Source organism: Manihot esculenta, chromosome 14 (assembly GCF_001659605.2).
Source record: "Manihot esculenta cultivar AM560-2 chromosome 14, M.esculenta_v8, whole genome shotgun sequence".
Lineage (NCBI taxonomy): Eukaryota > Viridiplantae > Streptophyta > Magnoliopsida > Malpighiales > Euphorbiaceae > Manihot > Manihot esculenta.
In genome coordinates this window covers 9,476,289-9,498,017 of record NC_035174.2, presented here as the reverse complement: position 1 = coordinate 9,498,017, position 21,729 = coordinate 9,476,289, and the positions used below count along the sequence as shown (strand labels likewise).

Sequence of the window (21,729 nt, the reverse complement as noted above, 5' to 3'; positions counted from 1 at the left end):
CTAATCTACTTGATTCTTTTGACCCATAAAGAGAAACAGAAGACAAGCATTGGCTAGAGAAATTTAAAATTGAGATGTTCAAAAGATCATTATTTTTAATTTTAATTTTTACAGAGCACCAAGGTTCTTGAGGCCAAGAACAATCCCAACACCCATAATATGACCAACAGTCCCACAAGCCAAAGTATCAGCAAGAGTGAAACCAGCTGGGTCTCCAGTTTGCAACCCTGAGTCCCTTGCTTCAAGCTTCAATCCTGCAGTTGCCTTCCTGTTTGCTGATGGTGCCAACCCAAATCTCCCAGCAAATAGCATCAGGCTTGTTGTTGTCACCATTATCTGTCAATTCAACAACCAAAAACAATCTTTAATATACAAGGAGTTTTACTTCAACGATACAAAAATCGGCTCTAAATTTATTTTAAGAAGTTACCAAATTTGTGGGTGAACCAATGAAATCCATGCGAGCTCCCAAAGCTCCATTTCCCTTTCTCCTCATGGGTTGAACTGCTGCCTGCATGAAATTATTGGATTATTTTTTTATATTATTAATATAAAAAATAAAATTACAAAAAAAAAGAAGATAATTTTGCTGAATTAGAAGATTACTGACCACGGATTTCACAGGAGCAACTGAGATCTGGGGTTTTAGCCCATTGAATTGAGGGAGAGTGGTCATCATAGAGGCTGCCATTTGCTCACAGAACAGCAAACTGCAAGTAGTTTTCTCCTTTTATCTGATAATTTTACAAATTCTTTTGGGATGTAAAAGCAAATATAAAATGAGAAAACAATTTTGCATCCATAGCCACATGGGCAATTTGTGGCTTTAGAATGCTAGAATTGGATACACTTAGATACTTGTGGCTGACTTGGCACTATGCCATAGGGTTTGGTAAATTGGATAAGGTATTGGGTGTCTTGGAAATCTTGTAATTCAAATAAAAAATGGAATATTTTGTGCTGACCTGGAGACGAGTGGTGTTTGAGTGGGCTTTGGTCTTGTAGTCTAGTATGGTATTGGATGGGTGGATAGAATTGTCAAGGCCTCTTTAATATTGGGTGAATTTCGAGCGCTTAGCCTTGTTGAACTATTAAAAGAAAAAATAGTGAATCTTTGGTATAATATTGGCACCTAAGCTCATTTGGCTCTTCAAGGTGACTACATGGCTATTAAAAACTAAAACTTCAATGGTTAATGGTGGTGGGTGGAAGTTTTGGTTGGATGTTGATTGGTGTTTATAGGTGGTGGAGTGGTGGCGACGAGTCTATATGTATTTGTTTTTTATGTCCTTGTGCTGCTTTCTTCCTTCTTTGGCATGCATGGGACTTTCGCGGTATTGCTGCTGCCTTTTTCATTGCCTGGAGTGTTCTACGATTACCATCGTTCTTCCACTGTTGTTAGACAGTTTCATGGCACTGCTTTCATTGTTGGGGAGACGCCAGGTGTATTGGGTGATGTTGGGTTGGATTTTCCTTTTGGGTTTGAGCTTCTGCTCATTTGGATTTCGGGTTTGATAGCAGTACGGTTGTGTCTCTTGATCTTATGACGAGCTGTAGTCTACTAGTATTTTCAATGCAACCTTATAGTTGCATGTTTTTTTATTGCAAAAAGTGAAAGATACAACAAATGCTTTCACATCCTGACACTGCAGAAAACACTGCCCAAGGCGACTAAAGTTCGGTGGGCCATAATAATCCCCTGCTCCCGGTCCCATATGCTACTGTGAACCAGCATTGTGCCTTTCGCGGGCAAGTCAACTTATAAAAATTATTAGAAAAAACATAAATACTAAATATTTAAAATTTTAATTAAGCAAATTAAGCAGCAAGCATTAGGGGAGACAACAAAGGCACAACTAGGATTCCATTGCAAAACCATATATCCAAAACCCTCAAACAAAGGCAGGAATAATTTAGGGATTCCAATTACAAAAAAAGATTAAAAATAACCTAAAATATAATTGAAAATAGCTTACTCGTGATTAACCCTTTTCATTTACACAATTGGTAACCACATCTGCTTCATCCACATTCTCAGCTTATCAAACACAAAAGCACCAAAATCCCAGCAAGCTTCCACCATACAAAGTTTGGCATGCACTTTGACAATGGAGGTGCTGACGACTGGATAGATCTTCACAATACCCATAAAAAAAAAAAAAAAAAAATATTAAGTTGAGAAATAATAAAATTTAAATTTAAAGATTAACTAATGTTTTTTCATAAAAATTCAATGGCTAAACAGCAATTTTTTCAAAAAGAAAAAGTCTGACCAGTGCAGCAGAACATACCCCAAACCAGAGGCAGCATAATTGCATTTTCCATAACCTGAAAAATAACAATGGTATTAGTGCAAATTTTTGTCTCAATAGGAGTGGGTAGCCAAGTGGTAAAACCCATTTTTTAAAATTAAGTGAGGTTTTTTATATTATAAAAATTAAATAATAAATGTATATTTAAAAAAAATAGTATGATGGAAGGGAAAAGAGAAATGAATCTTACTAGGGTTATTTTTGGTAAGAATGGCAGTGCCTCCAAAATTGCAAGCAATATCAGAATTCCCATTTTGCTGGTAATAGTTGTTAAAAGCATAAGAAGCATGAGAGAGGAGAGTGTCTGGTTCAAAACAGGCTCCACCCTCTTGGATTGGAGAGCAATCAGCCATCCCAAGCCCACACGCCCAGTCTAACGCATTCTGCACATCGATTTGAGACGCACCTGCGAGAGCCACACACCATGTTGTGCCCCCAACGAACGTCGTGTTCCCTTCTGGAGGCGACAGTGTGGTCGCTGGAATTGCTGCATCTGCCTTCTCTTGCACCGTTGCCCCCGCTGCTTGAAAATTTATATTTTATAAATATATGCAAATAGAGGACAAACGAAACTATTACTAATGTGGGATTAAGGTCCCTAAAGCATCAACATAAGATGAACTTGGAAAGCAAAGTATATGTCGCTTCTCCTTTTACGTTTATTTCTTATTTTATTTTTAATGCATTTTTTCCTTTTTTTAATAATAGAATGCAATAAAAATGGGTTTTTTAAGTTTTAAAAATGCTATTAAATGGGATGTTATAGTAATAAATGTAGAATCAAAACAGCAAGCGCCAACTTAAATGACGAAATTATTATTATTAAAATTTCAGTTTTAGAAGAAATCCTCCAGTTAATGACAGCTTTTTTTTTAAAAAAAAAAAACATAGAAGGGAATTATTGCTTGAAGCAGTGGTTATGAGCATGAGAGAGTGTTCCTAGCTCCCAAGTCTAAGGGATAGACAGTAAAAAAGACCAATGCCATGCCATCATTGGCATTCCCGTGCAGCTGAGCTGAGCAGTTTCTGAAAAGAAGACAGCCTTCGAGCTAAGATGGGTTACCCAATAAGAGCAAATGTAAAAAATGGAGAGAGATTGTCCAGTGAAAATGGGGAAAAAATAAAATCTCAAAAACAAGAAAATAAGGTGATGGACGAATAAGGAAATGCAAAACAACCAAATAATTTAATCCCATTCTCGCTCTTCTTCTCTTAAAATAATAATAATATGCAGAAAGAATGTTTGTCTCTGTCTCTCTACAACAATAGGAAAGAAAATAGAGAGGAAAACGAACATACCCAGAAAGCATTCCAGCAACAAAAGACATTGCAGAAACCATAACTTCTTTCTCATTGTGCAAAAGATTTCAAAGCCTCTCTCTCTCCTCCCAAAGAAAAGCTTCCACTTTCTTGGCTGTTTAACGGAACCTCTCTCTTTCTCTGTCTGTCTGAAACTCAATGGCCAAGTGAAAACTGAGAAGTTGCAGTGTAATAATAAATTCCTCAGAAGGAAAATATGCTCTTTTCTGGGCCTAGTAAGTGTGACGGACGGGCTATTAAGTATGGCCCCATTTCGAGTCAAATCTCAAAATCCATTTGTAAAAGGAAAATGACGATTTTTTTAGAAAAATTTAATATTTAGTTTATGGTTACACTATATATTAAAATATTTTAATATTTTAAAAATATATTAATTAATTTCTCTTTTAATATTAATTATTAAATATTTTACTATTTATTCTCTATCCCTTAAAAAAATTTAATTACTTCATCTCTCAAGTTTTATAAAAATTTTAAAAAGTTTTCTTAACCAGCATCTCATCTCAAATTTGAATGCACCATATTTGGTCAGCAATATTTTTTCAAATCGATCCAATCAAATTAATTTAAAATTTGATTTTAATTTTTTATTTATTTTAATTCAATTTAATTTTTAATTTTAAAAATTTCAATTATTTTAATTTGATTCGATTTTGATTATAAAAAATTTAAAAAATTAAACCGAACTAATTAATAATAATAATATATTATTTTCAATTAATATAAAGAGATTAAATTATATTAAAATTAAAATATTTTAATTAAATTTTAAAATACTAAAAATATAATGCAAAAAATAAAAAATTTATTAAAAATTTAAATTAATTAAACCAAATCGAATCGAACTGAATTAAATAAATTTAATTCAATTTAATTTGCGATCAAAATCAATTCATTTCTACTTTTATAAATATTAAAATTTTAATTTTTAACTTATTTAATTTATTTCAATTTTCCACTAAACTGATTGACCTAGCACCGATAATGGATTTGTATACAAGGCTGAGCTGGCAGTTTATATGGGCCTCTTCAGCCGAAGGTCTGTTGGTATGTCGTTGATTTTATTTTATTTTTTTATTTTTTTATTTTTGCCAAAGGTATGTTATTGATGAACTTTACACTTTAGGAAAACCCATTATTTTAATTAATGAGAATACTTTAGCTATAAATAATTAAAAAATAATTACGCGTAATTTGATTGATAGAATTTTTGAGTTTAAGACGTTGTTGTATATACATATTTTTAGATATTTATTTTTATAGTAAAAAAAGAAAAATTATTTTTCGTTGTATAATTTATTAATTTTATTTAATTTTTATGCATCGTTTTCAAAAAAAAATTTAGATGAGCAACCACTAATTAATTAGATAACATGTGTAATAATAAAGCAATGTTAACTGTTTTGGAAACATTAGGCCTACAAATACTTTATAGTACCAAGAAAATTAAAATTTGGATTCCAAGATATTTTCTAATCTCTCAGTTTCCTAATTTATTTGTAAATCGATATATTTTATATCAAATAGCTAATATTTATTAAATTAATATATTTAATTAAATATTGTAATATTTAATATTAAAAAATTACATTTTAAAAAATCTTTATAAATAAATAAATCAATTATAACATATAAATTTCAGCAGACTTAGTCTAATAATAAATATATCTGAATAAATCTAAAAGGTCTCGAATTCTACTTCAACAGGTTTAATCTAATAATAAATATATCTGAATAAATTTAAAAGGTCTCAAATTTTACTTCTCGATTCTCAATTTTTATTTCAAAAAAAATATATAAATTTCACTATTAATTATATTTAAATTTAAATAAAATTTATCATAATTAAAGTGGAACAAAATCTAGCAGTTGCAGTAATTAATTATATATATTAACTGTTTTTTTTTTTTTTTAAAAAAAAAAAGCAGACAGCAGAAGCAATGTGAACAGTTTAGGGAACATGAGGAGAAAGCATTTTTTTTTCATTTGCCGAGAAGGAAAAATGATCAGATTCCTCACTTATACAAATACATATTTACTATATCTGGTTTGGTTTTGATACAGCCATTTTGTGACAACATTGTCTCGATTTCAGAATCTTATTATTCTATCTCGTTGATATGAATTTAATTTATAGAATTTTTATACAAAAATAATCAATTATAATTGACTTGGAAAACTAAACTTTGATAATATAATAAATAAAAAAATACATATTTTTAAAATAAATATATATATAGTTAATACAGAGTTTGTATAATTAATTAATTAATTAGGACATGTTGAAGAGAAGTTTGTCTGTACTGTAACAAAATTTGTCCGATTGTCTGCCTATCAAAACACCGCGAATATTGCCTGCCGTTTTTCACAGTCTTTTGTTCCTTTCTTTCTTCTACGAGGGATTTTTCTTCTTCCTTTTTATTTTTTTTAATTTTAATTTTTAGTTAATAATCCCACTTTATTCCTTCGCGGCATCTAATTATTTTTTTATTAAATTAAAATTATTATTATAATTTTGATAAAAAATACAATCAAATTAATTAATTTATTAATCGGATTTTATTATTTTCTTTTATTAATAACGGTCTCATTCTAATAAACATAATATATTACTAAAATATCGCACGTTATTCCTAAGAAAATTAAAATGTTAATTTTGATTAATTTGGTATATTATTCCGGACGCAGCCTATTAAAATTTTAAAAAAATATTTAGACTAATTATGATCATTAACTCTTTATAGACAAATAAGTCAATTACAACATATTAATTTTTTTTATCATTAACTCTTTACTTAAAATTTTTCAAAATAAATTTGAAAATATATTCTCTCATATGATTTAATAAATTGAGATTATTCCTCTTACATTTATTTATTAGCTTTTTATGATTTTTTTTATATTATATTGTCTCAAAATATTAATTTTTATAATTAACTAAATAATTATGAGTTAATCAAGGATGTATGTAGGAGGAATAATCTGAGTAAAAATATATATTAATATATTTTTTCATTTCTATAGAATTTTGTTTAGCATTAAAAGAAATTAGAATTACAGTATGGATAAAACTAAGAATTTTAAATTTTATCAATATCAAAATTAATTTAAATAATAAATTCAAAATAATTCTTAGTAGATAATTTCCAGCTTTTTTTTTTTTTGTAATTTCACTTAAATTTCTAATTTAATTAATTGTGTATCATGAAAGCCTACCCAACAATAGGCACTGTTTGGCTGCCGTTCTCAAGATATTTATCCTTTTATTTAATTAATTTCACGACAGAGATTCCACGTTATTTTTATTTATTATTTAAATTTTGTCTATTCATTGCATTTATAATATTTTTCATAATATATTGATTTTCAATGGTCAATAAAATTTAACACTTTATTATTATAATATTAAATTATTATAAATATAAAAAATTTTCATATAAAATAAAACCTATAATAAGTTAATAACTATACATAGATATTGTACTCATACATTTAATCTGCTAATAAGTACTTTTAAATAAATCTAAAAAGTTTCACGTTTTATTCATTTAAAAAAAAATTATACATAAATATTTTAATATTTCAAAAAAAAATCCAATCAGATTGAAAAGTGATTAATTAAATTAGGGTAAGAAGCAGATTAATATATTATCCGAAAGCATCATCATAAATAAATTAATGAAGATGAGATTTGAGGAGGAAACACAAATGATATACAAGATCCTCTTTGTAATCTAACACATTACACAGATTTTAAGGTTAATTCAATATTTAATAATCCTCCAATTATTTGTTGAATGTTCACAATCTTTTCTTTGTCTATCTTCACTTTGATTATGCTGGAAATCCAAAGGATAAAAATGAATTTATATAACATATGGGAGAGACAGATGGGGAATTGGCGATTGGAATAAATAGAAAAGGGAAGGCAAGCAGGAAAGGCAAGTTGATGAATAGATTCTAAAGCTAAGGTAGGTATGAATAACATGAGTGATGCAACCACAGCTCCACATCATCAATTGTGTGGTTCATATCAAGTGAACAAATAGTGAGCAATGTTTAGATTTATGGGTAAAATTTGTAATGTGTTGGTTCCAGTGGCGGAGTCAGGAGCTTTCTTTTGGTAGAGCACTGTTGTGGCACCACCGGTTGCGCCGCTGCGATACCTTCATCCTTTTTAAAACATTTTCTGGTCGCCCCTTGCCGTACCTTCTCTCCGCCCCTGGTTGGTTAATCATCTCATCACAAAATGCAACAATCCTGTTTAAAATGTGTGCCTCTTTTGCTTCCCATTTACAATATGTGTCAAAAAAGCTTCTAATCACACTTCCCCAACTTTCTACCTTTTTGTTGGCCTTTCCCATGACACTCTATTCTATCTTAAACTATCATGCTCCCTTTGTCCATTGTTCTCTTGATTCGTTTTTCTAACTACACTCTTTTTCGACAATATTAACTGTTGGAACAATTATTAACTTTTTTTAGATTTTATTTAATTCAAATAACTAATTTTTTGAAGAATTATGATGGAAACGTTATCTGTTTGGACATAATTTTACATTAAGATCCAGCTGTTGAACCTCCAATTGCTTTCTTAAGTTGCTTCCAAACTTGATTACATGCCATGCAAATGCACTGTTTTCCTGAGTTTGGCCATGTGGGTTTTAATATAAAAGCTATTTTATGTCTCCCTTTTGTTGTAGCCTTATTGCCCTCTTCATTTATTTGAAAATGATGTTTGAAACTTATGTCGTTCATAAAAATCAGCAGTTTCATCAATTTTTACCTTCAACTTTGCTTTCATTCATTTGATCAAGACTTGTAATTTATTTCTAGCTTGCCCTAGGAAAAAGAAAGCTACATGGAAGGACATAGGCTTCCAAAAAAACCCTAAGAAAGACAATTTATGTAAAAAATAAAAATAAGTTTATTATAATTATAATTTTTTGATTTTGAGCATCGTCTGAATTTTAAAAATTTTGAATACTTCGTGGGGTAATTGTTAATTTAGAGATTAATCAATTTATTTTATAGAATATAAATTGAATTATTAATTTAGTGTTAATATGAGGCTAAAAATAATATTTAAAATTGTTAATTGTAAGAAGAGAAGGGGGGCATAATTGACATATGGGGACCTAGGCTAGGAGTAGAATTCCAACGACGTGACGCATAAAAGCTGTACAAAGGAGCAACACCATGCCACGTGATTAACACCCAAACGACCTTCCTCGCACGTGCCTCTTGTCTACGTCATCCAACGCCAACAAAAAATTAAAAGCAGCTCCATTCTTCCACATACATTTTCAACTCACGTGTCAGCCACTGTTAACTGCGGTTAAACCATAATTAACCGCGCTCTAATTACCCTACGTGCACCCCTCTCACAATAAATACACCTCAACTACTGCATCTTCCTTTCCACTTTGTCTCCTTCTCTAACCAAACCAAACCAAAAATAAACCAGAGAAAAAGAAAAAGCAAACAGATCTCTCTCTTTCCTTCTCTCTTTCAGACTCTGTCTTCCTCAGAAACCCTAAAAAGCCTGCTGCATCCAAAGCTCATCTCCTTCTTCCTTCGCCATTGCTGCTGCTTCTCCTTCTTCTTCTCGGAGCTTCAGCTTGCATTCTTTTTTGTTTTTTTTTTTCAAAATCTTTTTGGAGTATCTGATTCGGTCACAGGAGCCGATCAAGTTCATTGTCTCTAACCATAGGAACACAAGCGATCAAGAATTTTGTCAGATTCCATTTCTTTTTGACAATTTTTAAATTCTTTCTTCTTCTCGCCAGCGAGAGTGAGACAGAGAAAAAAAGGAAGCCTACACAACTGGATTCTTGGTTTCTAAGATGTTAGAGTGCGGCCACCGCGACTCATCCGACGGTGATCTCAGTTTCAAGACTACTAATTCTACCAACAGTTCAATGAGCAGCGATAGTTGTAGTAGCTACAGTCGCATTTCTTTTGAGCTCCTTGCTTCAAGATCCTCTCCTGAAAACCTCTCCCTCAAGCCTCATCACTCCTCTGACTTAGCCTACTCTGCCATCCGCTCTGCTACCTTCCGCCGGAAGTCTGGGCTCACTCACCGTGACTTCCGCCTCATCCGCCGCATCGGCTCCGGGGATATTGGTACTGTTTACCTATGCAGCCTTACGAGAGAGCATAACAAAAAGTATAGAGAGGAAGATTATGATGAGGAGGAGGGGGAAGAGGAAGATGATCGGTTGTGCTTTTATGCGATGAAGGTGGTGGACCAGGAGGCGTTGGCGGTGAAAAAGAAGGTGCATAGGGCGGAGATGGAGAAGAAGATCTTGAAAATGTTAGATCATCCATTCTTGCCCACTTTGTACGCAGAGTTTGAGGCGTCGCATTTCTCTTGCATTGTGATGGAGTACTGTTCCGGTGGTGACTTGCATTCGTTGAGACATAGGCAGCCTTACAAACGCTTCTCTCTTAGCTCTGCAAGGTATATTTTTTTCGTGCATCTTTTTATTATTAATAAAAAAGGAAAGCTATACACAAGCTAAAATGGAATTGTAAAAAGCTGCAAATTTTCTTGAAGTTCTAAATCATTTCACAACAAAACAAATCGAAAAATAGAAAAGAAATGAAAATTTGGTGTTATTTTGCTATCCATTACACTGCACTGATCGATCTTTTTGCATGGCTTTGTCTGCGTTGTTTTTGTTTTTTTGTGTTACATATCGACTGATACGTTCTTGTCTCTCTCTCCCTTTATATCTGCACTAGTCATCTTCATCTATGGAATATACAACCTTTTGCTTATCTTCTAATCCTTTAATTAATTAGCCTATAAAGAAATCGCTTTCTAGTTTCCCTTATTTTCCTCTATACCCAAGATTTTCCCGGATTATCTCTCTGACTTAGCCGCAAATTTCCATTATTTGATAGTTCCCATTAATGGTATAATCGAATCATTTCTTTATATCTACTTTTCTGATAAAATTAACCACATCAGGTATACCTCTTTTTTATTTTTTTTCTTTAGCATTCATGAAACCAAAGGATTTTCTGCAGATTCTGTATTTTCTTTCACCTGAAATTTTTCTTTGATGGCGTTTGGCTTGCAGGAAAGCATACTAACAATCTTGTTAATGGTATTTTGCTTTCAGGTTTTATACAGCGGAGGTTCTAGTAGCTTTAGAATACCTTCACATGCTGGGAATCATCTACAGAGACCTAAAGCCTGAAAACGTTTTAGTCAGATCGGACGGTCACATCATGCTGTCAGATTTTGACCTCTCATTGTGCTCAGAAGCCATCCCAGCCGTTGAATCTCCATCCTTCTCTCCGAACTCTACTTCTCCATCTGCTTTCCCCTACACCCGATCACACTCCAGCAAAACCTTCTCATGCCCCCTCAACCGGCTCTTCCGATCCAAGAAAATCCAAACCTTGGGCCCCAACCGGCTGTTTGTGGCCGAACCCGTCGCCGCCAGGTCTTGTTCATTCGTTGGGACCCACGAGTATGTGGCCCCTGAAGTCGCCTCTGGTGGGTCCCATGGCAACGCTGTTGACTGGTGGGCCTTGGGGATTTTTATCTACGAACTCATTTATGGACGGACGCCTTTTGCAGCTGCATCTAATGAGCTAACGCTGCGTAACATCGTGAAAAAGCCCTTAAGTTTCCCAACCCACTCTCCAAGCTCATCGCTTGAGCTCCACGCTCGTGATCTGATATCGGGTTTATTGAATAAAGATCCGAACAACAGACTCGGGTCAAAGCGGGGATCTGCCGACGTAAAAAGTCACCCATTTTTTAAAGGGCTTAATTTCGCGTTGATAAGGACGGTGACACCCCCAGAGATTCCCGGTTTACGTCGGCAAAAAACGGCAACATTTCATCAGGCGAAGCCTAAATCAACGGCGTTTGATTACTTTTAAAAAGAGCGAGGGATTGGTGCCATGTGTTGAGCGATTCCCTGCCATATTTTGCCACTGGCGGGTTAATAGTCCAGTTAGACTCTGTATATTTAAGGTTTCTTTTTTACTTTTTTGTTCTATAAACTCATGTTTAGATGATTTAATCGTCATTAAGAACACGCCTAATTACATATATATATAATTAATTCCACTGAGATTTACTCTGTATGGAAACTTTTGGAACTGATGTGAAAATTTTACATTTAATAAAAAAATAATTATTGTTAAATTAAATAAAGAAGGTTTTCAAATAGATGAAAGTGGCACATGTATTGATCCGACAAATTTACATATAATAATGTTAGTTGGACATGTGCCTAAAGCTAAAAGTCAATATATGATTTATTGTTTGTTCTTAATCTGCTCTAAGCCATATTAGAAGGTCAACCTTGGATTTAAGTGTTTGTAGCAGATATGTGAAGCCTAAAATGAAGATGATTGGTATTCAGATTAAAATTTATTCAACTCGTTTAAATCAAATATTAATATCTTAATTTAAAAGATAAGATTTATTAGACCATGACAAATATTTAGCTGAAAATTATAAACCCTAGGTGAGTAAAGACAGTAGAGTCGATTTCAGATTAACCTATTTCTCCCCGAATTTCCGTGGCCTTTTTGACCATAATGTTATTAACTTATTTCAATTGTATATTTTTTACAGTACAGTTAGTGGGTCCTACTAGCATGAAGCTTGTAGACAAATCATGTGGGATAGTACACTCGCAAAAAATGCTTTTTTTTCTTTTTCAGCCTCGCTAAACTAATCTAATATTCGAATAATTTTAAATAAATATTTTAAATATGAAAATTGAGTAATTAAATCCAATTATTTAAATATTATATTTGTATGGTTGATAATTTATGGGAGTTACATTATTAGAAAATGTATGGTATGTAAAGATCCAGCAATACTAATTGAGAGAAATTTTATTCTTAATTTAAATTAATTATTACAAGAGTATAAATGTAAATATCCATATTAAAGATTAATTAGTAGGTGAGTATGAGAATTTCTAAGCCTAATATAAGCCTTTCTACAGTTTTTTTTTTCAAAGATCGACCCATTTCCGATTTGGTCTTGCAGATTTAAGAAATTATAATTTACGGTAGCATTGATGTTGAATATTACAATATATATAAAAGATAATTCTTATTCTTTTTTTATCTTTTTTTTTCTTATTCCTATTAAAATATAAAATTATAATATTTAATGGGTGAAACATTAAGATATCCGTGGTTATAAATTGTTAAAATATAGAAAATATATATTTTTTAAATTTATTTTCTTAAATAATTTATTTTTTTAGAAAGAAACTTAATCCTAATTATAACGGGTTAATTATGATCTGATTCTAATACAAAATCGGATTGAACCGTGTCTGGAGATAATTGCTCTCTCGCCCTCCCATATAATTCAGGCGACTGAAATCAAATTTTTAGCCTTTTTTTTATTTAATTATTTGAGCTTTAAATCATTGGATAATAATAATTTAGTTGAAACCAGTTAGCCAAAGCCAAAGCTTTTCTTTTTCTTTTCATTTTAGCCAAGGTTCCTAATGAGTAACAGGTGGCCGTTCAAGCCCACGCGCCACCTCGGCAGTGCAGGTCCTTCCGCATGAAGTTGAGTTGGGTTCAATCCGGTTTAACTCCACAGGTTTATTCTTCCTTTCTTTCTCGCAGGAGCCACAATAATGGAAAACAGGAGTGTTTTTTTTTTTTTTTTTTTTTTTTTTTTTTTTTTTTTTTTTAACGAGTGAATATGTAATTCAACTTGAATTCTTTAATCTGTTTATGATTTATTTTATAAAAAATAATTTTTATTATTTTAAAATAATAAATTAAATTCTTTTATATTAAATAGAATTATTAAAAAAATAAAATGTATTAAATTTTTAAAAAATTCTTAATTAAAAAAAAATAAAAAAGTTAACAAATCAAATATGCAAAAATGGATCCTGCTCGACTTGCTTGCTTACAACCCTACTTTTAGGGATGATTTAGGTTGAAGCTTTCATTGAATAGGAACAGAAACAAAGTATGCTAAGAACACGGTGGCGCGTGGAGCTTACAGGTGGTAAGGGAGATGGTAATAGGGAATGAGAGAGAGGTTTGACAACACATGGGATGTCCATGTGAACACCTGCCAACCAGGCAGAGTTAGCAGCTGAGTTGAAGGCGCTGTCTCCTTTGATGTCTGAAGCCTACCCCACACTCTCCCAACACATTCCTACCCAAATAGCTGTCCCACCTTCTCATTCAATCATCTTCTTCCACGTGTTATCTCCCCCCCTTCCTCTGCATGGCTGGGTGGTTACCTGCTAGTCGTTGGGATGAGCAACATTAATTAAAGGTTGGCCGTTAAACAAATGGGCTTCCATTATTCTTTTCTTCTTTTTTATATCTTAAATAATTTGACAAAATTCAAAAAAATAAAGATTTAATTGGAAATTAAGTGAATTCCAGGAGTATTATTTAAGTTTTTAATTGAGTTGTCCTTCCCCAATTGGCAATGGGGGATGTAACTAATTATGGGATTTTGATTAATTTTTAATTTAATTTTATATTAATCATGGGAAAAAGAGATTTTTTGGGTGTGACTTCCTCTGGGTTAGGCAAGCATTGGTCCATGAACCTCACTCATAATTGGATTAATTAATTTTGACTTTTTTGTATTTAATTAATTAATTAATTATTTAGAAGCCACATTATTGGTTTATGTATATAGTATAATGGAAACTTGGTGGGTTGGGAGCAAAAGTGGGAGTTTGATTGTTAATAAATAGAAAAATCCATATGGTGAACCCAATGCCAGCTTTTGTCAATGGGAGTCTGGCTTTTTAATTTTTTTTTTTTTTGAATTTTTTTAGAATTTATTTTACCAATCCATTTAGTAAGCAGTAGTCATATGTAAAAACACTTATGTAAATTATATTTACGAGGGAAAGAGAAGAGAAGAGAGCCGAGAAAAGGAAATCATCAAACTTTTTGCTTGTGGATGGCAGGAGAATCAGGTTGTTTGGTTTGTCAAAATAGTGATTGCTTCATTGATTTCCTTTCTTGATTATAAATTATTGAGTTTGTTTCGAAAAATCAAAAATTGCCTACATGAGATTGAGAATGCTATAGCATATTGTTCTCACTTTGCTGTTTATATCATTCTGGCTGTATATTTACGCTTGTTGCTTCTCGATACTTCTTGAAAACTCAGGATACTTCATCTTCTCTTTGGCTCCCTTTCTATTTTTTTATGCAATGGGTCTAAGTTGCTTAGCCGATGATATTGTGGAGGCTCTTCGCGCATTTGGATGACGGTTGGTGTCGGTTGTTACTCCTAGACGCTTGTCATCGGTGGTGCTATTTTACGGGCGATGCATTCTACAGGGTTGGATTGGCTCGGATGCAAAGAAAATAGGGTGGTGCATATGGTTTGGGCCTTTTTTTTTTTTTTTTTTTTTTTAATATAATTTTTCTTAATTTGATGTTTGCAATAATGCTGTAAGCCAGCTCCATGGACCATAAAAATGCAATCACCTTACATGGTCAAAAAGAAATTCCCAGAGCAATGAGGAAGGGGTTAAAAAAAAAGCAATAATGCTTGTGGAGAACCAATAGGAATGCACAAGGTCAACGCCGAAAGGACAACGTGGCAGACTGTAAGTGGCTAGACATTGTTGGAAATAACATAAAATTATCATCTTAGTCAATGGAGGTGATGTCAGATTAGCATCACCCAAAATCCTCACGATCTCATTCTGTCAGTTTTAACCGCGGTAGATCAGCTTCTGACGAAAACGGCGTCGCATGCAGCCTTCCATTGTTTTGAGAAAAATTAAAGTATTCAGAGACAAGGTAAAGAAGGTGGTCACGTGAGCAGAGAATGCCCCGTAACTTGTGCCTACTAGGACTAGTCTTACGTGGCCTATGACTGTAAAACTCTCAGATAATTTTAATGCATTTTCAATTATTATCTATTTTTCCTTTTATTTAATCATTATGATAAATTAATAATTAAAACTAGTAGGCCTGCCCTGCCAGATAGTTCTTACGGCCTATCCATGCATGTGGGGTTCTGACCTCTCATCTACGAAAAAAGAAAATTCAATTAATTAAGTAATTACTTATCTTTTTAAAATACAACGTGGAAAAGGTTATTGGTGCGAGCGAGCAAGCCCACGGATAGAGTCGGTTGCTCCAAATCCTGTCCACATTTGACTACCGAGTAGGACAACCACTTGAAATGGAACAGGCTCTTTTCTCGAGAACCCCAAAATAAAATTGGCTAAATCAATACTCACACACACTTTTATTATTATTATTATTTTGTCCAAACACACGTTTACCTATTGAAAACATAATTTTTTAAAAAAATTACTTTTTAACATCTAAATTAAAAAACATACTTCACAATTTTTTGTGTTTAAAAGTAACAATAGGCAAAAATACTAAAATTACGCATTTATCCAAATAAAATTTCACATACATTTATATAACTACAGCTGCAGACATCATAGAATCCACAGTAAAAATAAATACATTCGTCTGAAAGATAGAGACGCTAAAACAGAACAGTTCGAACAAGAAAACAAGTGAACAGGAGAATATCAACAGGACTCTCAAAAGAACACTTAGACCTGTTTTACAATTTGTTTGATTAAAAGCACCAAGTATCCCAGATTTCTTAGGATCTATATGTGAATGGCCATGGCATATGCAGATATATCTCCACCTGCAAAATCCGCAACCATTAGCAGTAATATCAGCACGCCGTAGTAGTCACTGGGAGAAGTCCAGCATGGCTGAAATGCTACTGTCCTAAGAAAAAGAAAAGGTACCACTGTAAAAACTAGCATACGTTATGAACATCAAAATGTTAGGCTAGTTTCATCACCAAGGTTACTAATAATCAAAAACCAGATCCCCATAGTCAGACATATCACTGCCACCAGAGAATTCATAGTAGTCATCATCATCAGACAAAAAATCAATCTCAGATAATCCAGATGGGTAGTCTTCCTCGGATGATCCAACGTCTGCAATTTCAGTATCAAAAGGATAGTCATCAGTGGGATCATAGGGACGTCGCAAATCTTTGATCCGTTCAATACATCTTTTACCTAAATGCCCTTCTAGATTGACATTAAAACACTGGCGCAAGTCGAGAGATTCGAGGTTTGGACAACCGTCTAGAATGGCCTGCAAGCCTTCATTTGTCAGCTTATTTCCAAAAATCTGAAGACAGCATAAATGAGGCATGTTTTCTGCAATAACTAGTGCCTCTTCGTTGCACTCTGTACGTGGATGCTTGAACCCGTGGTTGTTCAGCTTAAATGATTTGAGTAGAGGACAACAATGCCCAACAACTTCAAGAGCTTGCTTTGATAATGAGCAGTATGAAATGTCAAGCTCCTCCAGCAACGGAAATTTTGTAGCCACTTCACTCAATCCCTCATCCGAAATGCTATAGCAAGATACTAGACGAAGCCTTTTGAGATGACTTGACCTGTAAGGTGATAATCAAAGACCAAAATTTAGATGTCAGCAGACTGATACCAACAGATATGTAAGGGGACCGAGTACAATATTTACATTATAGGAACTAACAGAAAGAGCTTCAGCATATGAATTTTAAAAACAAGAAACATATCGTCAGAGGACACGCATATTAGCGTGTTTCCCAATACTACAAGATAGGAACGTTTAAAGCTCAATTGAATATCTAAGGACGGGTAGACACTTGTGAGGGAACAATGAAGGTGAGTGGGTTTGTAAATCATTCTTATAAAATTTCCATTCATGGGTTAAAGCAATAGTCCTCTTTTGATGATTAAACAAGAGAACTTTTCCTCCTTCAATTAGCCATAGCTGAAACAAGATTTATACTTGCAGAAAGTATTTCCAAGTGTTTCTAGATGCAAAAGATTAGAACACACAAGAAAGGTTCCACAGACCCAACAGATTGCTCTTACTAATTGATTAGTACATCCTTCTTCATAAAGCCCAAATTATATTTTATTTATTTTCTCCTGCTTTTGGACATACAAAAAATTATGTGAATGAGAAAGAAATGAAATTATACAAATGCTTCTGAAGCTTCCAAACTTCAATAAAGGAAATTATACTAAATGCTTTATAGCTTCCCAGTAGTCCTACTAGTTAAAGGACACAACGTGAAAACCTCAGCAACCTACCTAAATCATTCACCCGCATTGATAAAGGTATGACATAAGAATAAGCAATTGATAAGCATGTCAAAACACAACCTGATAAGTAACCGTGAATTTCAAATACCTACTTCCCGTTGGCCAACAGGCCTACACCTGGCTTGAACTAAGTATAAACTTCGTCTCTAATCTAAATTGTTCCAACGGAAAAAAAAAAGGGCATTTCAACCAAATGCTTGCTGCCCTAGAATTTCTGAAGGCTAATTTTATTTCCACTAAATGTAAAATCAATAAAACACTCTTATAAAGCAAAAATGGACAAGACAATTTTCAACTAACAATAACCACAAGGACTCAAATTATCGCCACATATACGAACACAAAGTTATAAGATTAATTTCAATTTGTTCGCACTGCTAATGACTTCAGTAATCCACAATCAACGAAGTAAAGAAATTCCCAATTCAATTCAAACTTATCACAAAAAGAAAAAACCTTTTGCAAAAATCAACAAGCAAACAAGCCCACTAAAATAAACACAATTCCATTTCCACCAACCATCAGTACCTATCGGCTATATACTGAAGGAGATCATCAGTACCAAAATACTGGATATCGATATCAACCAAGCCACCAGAACTCCTATCAACAGCATGCCTACACATTTTCTCAAGATCGTAGTCCATGTCCCAGAGATCACCCAAATTGCGCATGTCGATCGATCTCCACATGGAAGGATCCTTACAGATGCTACGCCATGAGGAGCAGACAAGCTGCGCCGTGTTTAAGATCTCGACCGCTCCAAGCTTCAAGAGTATTGACGCCGTGATGTCCCGCGGAAGCTCCACCCAGTTCCGATATGGTTCTTGTGGGGGTAGCAAGAGTGAATCCATGGTTGGTAAGAGTTGTCAGTTATGGGGTGTGATTAGGACTGGTTAGGTTTTATTTGCTGCGACTTTTCTCTAGTTTGTGAACGGTGGTGGGGGATTTTGGACATTTGAGGTGTTCGAGGGTGATCAACCGGATCTGGATACGGGACCCGTACCCATTATGTACACTTGGCTAAACCCATTTTTGAATGAATTAATAAGAAAATTTTCTATTGTAAAAAAATATTGAGCATATTACTAACATCATATGATGTGATTAGTTCAGTATAATTTAATAATTGGGTTTTTATTTTCAAATTAAATATTATTTTCAATCCTATAAAAAATTGAAATTTATAATTATTTAGATAAGAATTAATAAAATATATTTAATATAATTATAATCAGGCGAAATGAGGCTATAATAAAAGGCACGTGCCGTACCGGCGATCCAAAAATGCTTTAAAGGGAAATGAAGGTGCTACAGCGGTGCAGCCAATGGTGCCGCAGCAATGCAGTTGCATGTCCTACTAAAAGAAAGCTCCTGGTTTCGTCACTGATTATAACAATATATTTTTAAATTTTATTAATTGCTGTGTTATTAAATTATTATTAAAATTAAAAAAATTTACTTTCTTGGTATATACTAGCACATACATGTGTATATATATATATATATTAAATAAATTATATTAAGAAGTTAATAATTAAATTATCATTTAAAAAATTAATAAAAGAAAAAACAAGCCCGAATAGCTTCTCCTTGAAAAAAAAAGCAGCCCAAATGCCAACTGCTTAACAGCTTGAGCCACCGGCCCACCGCCTCGTGAGCAAATCCAACCGCAGCTACAGCTTGAACCCTTGGAACCTGACCAAGTCAAACAACTTGATATTTCATTGAAAAAAAAGATGAATCTAACCAGCAGCTTGACATCCGACCTTTTTTTTTGGAAGTTTTATAATTATTTGGCCATTAATGATAATTTGCAGCATGATCAACCATTTTCCATTTTATGCATTGATAGAGCCCTGCCTCTTGTGACACCATTTCAGCTAAGTGGGATTACACCGTTTCAGCTAGCTTTGACAACCAGCAGGGTCAGGGACTGGCTATTGCTTTTATACCAGTGGAAAAGTTGGTGGGCGTGGCCTCATGACTCTTTCAGCAAAATGTTTTTCATGTCGAGAGAGAGAGAGAGATTTGTTTATACCAATTCAACTTGCGACGTTAAGTTCAGTCGGTTCACTTTTGGCTTTTGCGACGAGAACAAGGTTGACAAATTCAGATATCACAATTCTTCTCACATTCATGCACTTGAGGGATAAAGATCTTGTCACTGTCGTCTTCCTGCTTCCAGAAGGGATATATATATATAAAAAGATAATCAAATCAGTAAGAGAGAGAGGGCTAAACGGATCGCCGCCAGCCCATTGAAAAAGCGTAAGCTAGGCTCTTTCTCGCAGAACATTCTAACCAGGTCTACGAGAACTGGTATAAATTTTCACAACTCTCATCTCTTATAAATACAGTGATGATTCTTGCCGCAATCTAATTCGAAAGCAATCCCCTTTTTTTTTTATTGTTATTAATATCTTTTGAAGTCGATAATGGAAAAGCCAACCATCCTACACTCATCATCTTCCCCAGTACTCCCACCTCATCCATTTCCTGCCAAAATGCTGCATTTCCACCTGAAGCTTAGCTGGAAACCATCCCACAAGATTTCCGCATCAAGAAGAGACGGATTTGATTATGAGGGAAAATCGGTGGATGAAAACATGGTCGTTCTTAGAAAACGTATTCAGGAGATGAAGATGACAGAGGAAAATTATGAGTACCCTACTGAGTGGATGGAATGGGAGAAACAATATTATCCAGAATACAATTCTCATGTATGTGAAGCAGTGGGATTTTTGCAATCTGCATTGATGAACACAAGGCCAAGCCTGGCCTTGGGGTTGCTTGCTCTTTTCATGTTGTGTGTGCCTACCTCTGTTTTGATAATTATGCTGCACTTGTGGGGTTGCTTAGCTGCTCATATCCCCAGTCTTTTGTGACCATTTTTTGCTCTGTGCATATTGATTTCTGTGGCAGTTATGCTTATTCTGCAGCAGATACTGTGTAGTTGTTTTGATATATAATTTTACATGCCATTCCATCCTGTACTGTCATAGTAAATGATTTGGTTCGGTTTCGATTGTTAAAAAAATTCAGTTACTCCGATTGAATTCAGTTTTAATTTTAAAAAAATGGACAAAATCAAATTGAAACGATTAATTAGCAATATTATATCATTTTAATATTATAAAAAAATTAAATTTTAATTAAAATTTAAATATTTCAATTGAATGCTAAAATATTAAAAATAAAATATAAAAAATTCAACCATTTTATTCAAATTAAATTGAATTAAATAATTCTAATTGGATTAATCTTTTATTTATTTTGATTCAATTTTTATAAATATTTAAATTTTTAATTTTATTTTATTAAGTTTATTTTTTTTAAATGGAGGACCGGAAATTAGAGGAGTAAAAAAGGAGATCTATCAAATTTATTTAGATACATTTTACTATCGGACTAAGTCTATGATTATTATTAAGTTCAATTTATACTTAAAAAAATTATTGTGCAAATACACTATAACAGTAAAATCTTATAATATAAATAAATTTTAGTACAATTCACCAAAACACAATGATGACCGCTGGATTTTTCTATCCCATTACGAGGCCGGACCGACAGTAGCAGTTCACAATCAAGAGGCTCTAAGTCCCCGAATAAGTCAGGCTCAACCCGTCCATCCTCTCGATCGGACTCCTATTTAAGTCACACAATCAGACCGACCCAGCCCATTTCAGCCTTAAAGTCAGCCATTTCCTAGGTTCTGGTTCTTTTCCCTCAAACCCGGTTACAAGAAGAAAATACTGCGGATCCAGTCATTTCGCAGCTATGTCCATTCGCACGCCAAAGGGAATTAAATGCTTGTCTAACACAGGGATGGTCATGGAGTTGTCCGTACGTACGGACCTGCATCAAGAGGTAGGTGGTCTTATAGCAGAAAGGCCATCTCGCGTGGGAAGAAGATAAAAGGGAGGAAACACTCTCCTCCAGGGCCAAAT

The 21,729-nt window shown here is 33.5% G+C and overlaps 5 protein-coding genes across 9 annotated transcripts; 2 read left to right on the top strand and 3 right to left on the bottom strand.

Moving 5' to 3' along the window:
* Nucleotides 1–49: 49 nt before the first annotated feature.
* On the bottom strand, nucleotides 50–835 carry LOC110600103 (photosystem I reaction center subunit psaK, chloroplastic). Its single transcript, XM_021736833.2, has 3 exons — nucleotides 611–835; nucleotides 431–511; nucleotides 50–336 (listed from the first exon to the last, which is right to left on the bottom strand). The coding sequence occupies exons 1-3, from the start codon at nucleotides 689–691 to the stop codon at nucleotides 109–111; spliced, it is 390 nt and encodes a 129-aa protein (XP_021592525.1). The 5' UTR covers nucleotides 692–835; the 3' UTR covers nucleotides 50–108.
* A 1,011-nt stretch (nucleotides 836–1,846) lies between these two features.
* Nucleotides 1,847–3,805, bottom strand: LOC110600410 (glucan endo-1,3-beta-glucosidase). Of its 3 annotated transcripts, none has more exons than XM_021737260.2 (4): nucleotides 3,612–3,805; nucleotides 2,503–2,835; nucleotides 2,274–2,328; nucleotides 1,847–2,134 (listed from the first exon to the last, which is right to left on the bottom strand). In XM_021737260.2, coding segments are annotated over exons 1-4 (444 nt in total). In that variant the 5' UTR covers nucleotides 3,667–3,805; the 3' UTR covers nucleotides 1,847–2,133. The 3 variants fall into 3 exon arrangements, with proteins under 3 accessions (XP_021592952.1, XP_021592950.1, XP_021592951.1); XM_021737258.2 differs by having other exon boundaries at nucleotides 2,292–2,328; nucleotides 3,612–3,804; XM_021737259.2 differs by having other exon boundaries at nucleotides 2,292–2,328; nucleotides 2,503–2,832; nucleotides 3,612–3,802.
* Nucleotides 3,806–9,041: 5,236 nt separating this feature from the next.
* Nucleotides 9,042–11,741, top strand: LOC110630973 (protein kinase PINOID). Its single transcript, XM_021778642.2, has 2 exons — nucleotides 9,042–10,095; nucleotides 10,763–11,741. The coding sequence occupies exons 1-2, from the start codon at nucleotides 9,479–9,481 to the stop codon at nucleotides 11,532–11,534; spliced, it is 1,389 nt and encodes a 462-aa protein (XP_021634334.1). The 5' UTR covers nucleotides 9,042–9,478; the 3' UTR covers nucleotides 11,535–11,741.
* A 4,290-nt stretch (nucleotides 11,742–16,031) lies between these two features.
* Nucleotides 16,032–18,750, bottom strand: LOC110600305 (F-box protein SKIP19). 3 transcript variants are annotated; one of them, XM_021737123.2, is made up of 3 exons: nucleotides 18,305–18,750; nucleotides 16,691–17,076; nucleotides 16,032–16,606 (listed from the first exon to the last, which is right to left on the bottom strand). In XM_021737123.2, exons 1-3 carry the CDS (start codon nucleotides 18,628–18,630, stop codon nucleotides 16,473–16,475), a joined length of 846 nt encoding a protein of 281 aa, XP_021592815.1. In that variant the 5' UTR covers nucleotides 18,631–18,750; the 3' UTR covers nucleotides 16,032–16,472. The 3 variants fall into 3 exon arrangements, with proteins under 3 accessions (XP_021592815.1, XP_021592814.1, XP_021592813.1); XM_021737122.2 differs by having other exon boundaries at nucleotides 16,032–16,302; nucleotides 16,429–17,076; nucleotides 18,305–18,749; XM_021737121.2 differs by having other exon boundaries at nucleotides 16,032–17,076; nucleotides 18,305–18,749.
* A 1,444-nt stretch (nucleotides 18,751–20,194) lies between these two features.
* Nucleotides 20,195–20,695, top strand: LOC110630779. The gene has a single exon (XM_021778355.2). It carries the CDS (start codon nucleotides 20,215–20,217, stop codon nucleotides 20,662–20,664), a length of 450 nt encoding a protein of 149 aa, XP_021634047.1. The 5' UTR covers nucleotides 20,195–20,214; the 3' UTR covers nucleotides 20,665–20,695.
* Nucleotides 20,696–21,729: the final 1,034 nt, after the last annotated feature.

What these genes read in the sequence shown, in the direction of transcription:
- LOC110600103 (XM_021736833.2), bottom strand. Translation starts at nt 691, where the DNA reads ATGGCAGCCTCTATGATGACCACTCTCCCTCAATTCAATGGGCTAAAA. An exon ending in TTGCTCCTGTGAAATCCGTG is followed by an intron (nt 512 to 610) that starts GTCAGTAATCTT and finishes AATTTCATGCAG; the next exon opens with GCAGCAGTTCAACCCATGAG. An exon ending in TTGGTTCACCCACAAATTTG is followed by an intron (nt 337 to 430) that starts GTAACTTCTTAA and finishes TTGAATTGACAG; the next exon opens with ATAATGGTGACAACAACAAG.
- LOC110600410 (XM_021737258.2), bottom strand. Translation starts at nt 3,666, where the DNA reads ATGAGAAAGAAGTTATGGTTTCTGCAATGTCTTTTGTTGCTGGAATGC. An exon ending in TCTTACCAAAAATAACCCTA is followed by an intron (nt 2,329 to 2,502) that starts GTAAGATTCATT and finishes GTTATTTTTCAG; the next exon opens with GTTATGGAAAATGCAATTAT. An exon ending in TATGCTGCCTCTGGTTTGGG is followed by an intron (nt 2,135 to 2,291) that starts GTATGTTCTGCT and finishes GGTATTGTGAAG; the next exon opens with ATCTATCCAGTCGTCAGCAC.
- LOC110630973 (XM_021778642.2), top strand. Translation starts at nt 9,479, where the DNA reads ATGTTAGAGTGCGGCCACCGCGACTCATCCGACGGTGATCTCAGTTTC. An exon ending in TTCTCTCTTAGCTCTGCAAG is followed by an intron (nt 10,096 to 10,762) that starts GTATATTTTTTT and finishes TTTTGCTTTCAG; the next exon opens with GTTTTATACAGCGGAGGTTC.
- LOC110600305 (XM_021737121.2), bottom strand. Translation starts at nt 18,630, where the DNA reads ATGGATTCACTCTTGCTACCCCCACAAGAACCATATCGGAACTGGGTG. An exon ending in CTTCAGTATATAGCCGATAG is followed by an intron (nt 17,077 to 18,304) that starts GTACTGATGGTT and finishes ATCACCTTACAG; the next exon opens with GTCAAGTCATCTCAAAAGGC.
- LOC110630779 (XM_021778355.2), top strand. Translation starts at nt 20,215, where the DNA reads ATGGAAAAGCCAACCATCCTACACTCATCATCTTCCCCAGTACTCCCA.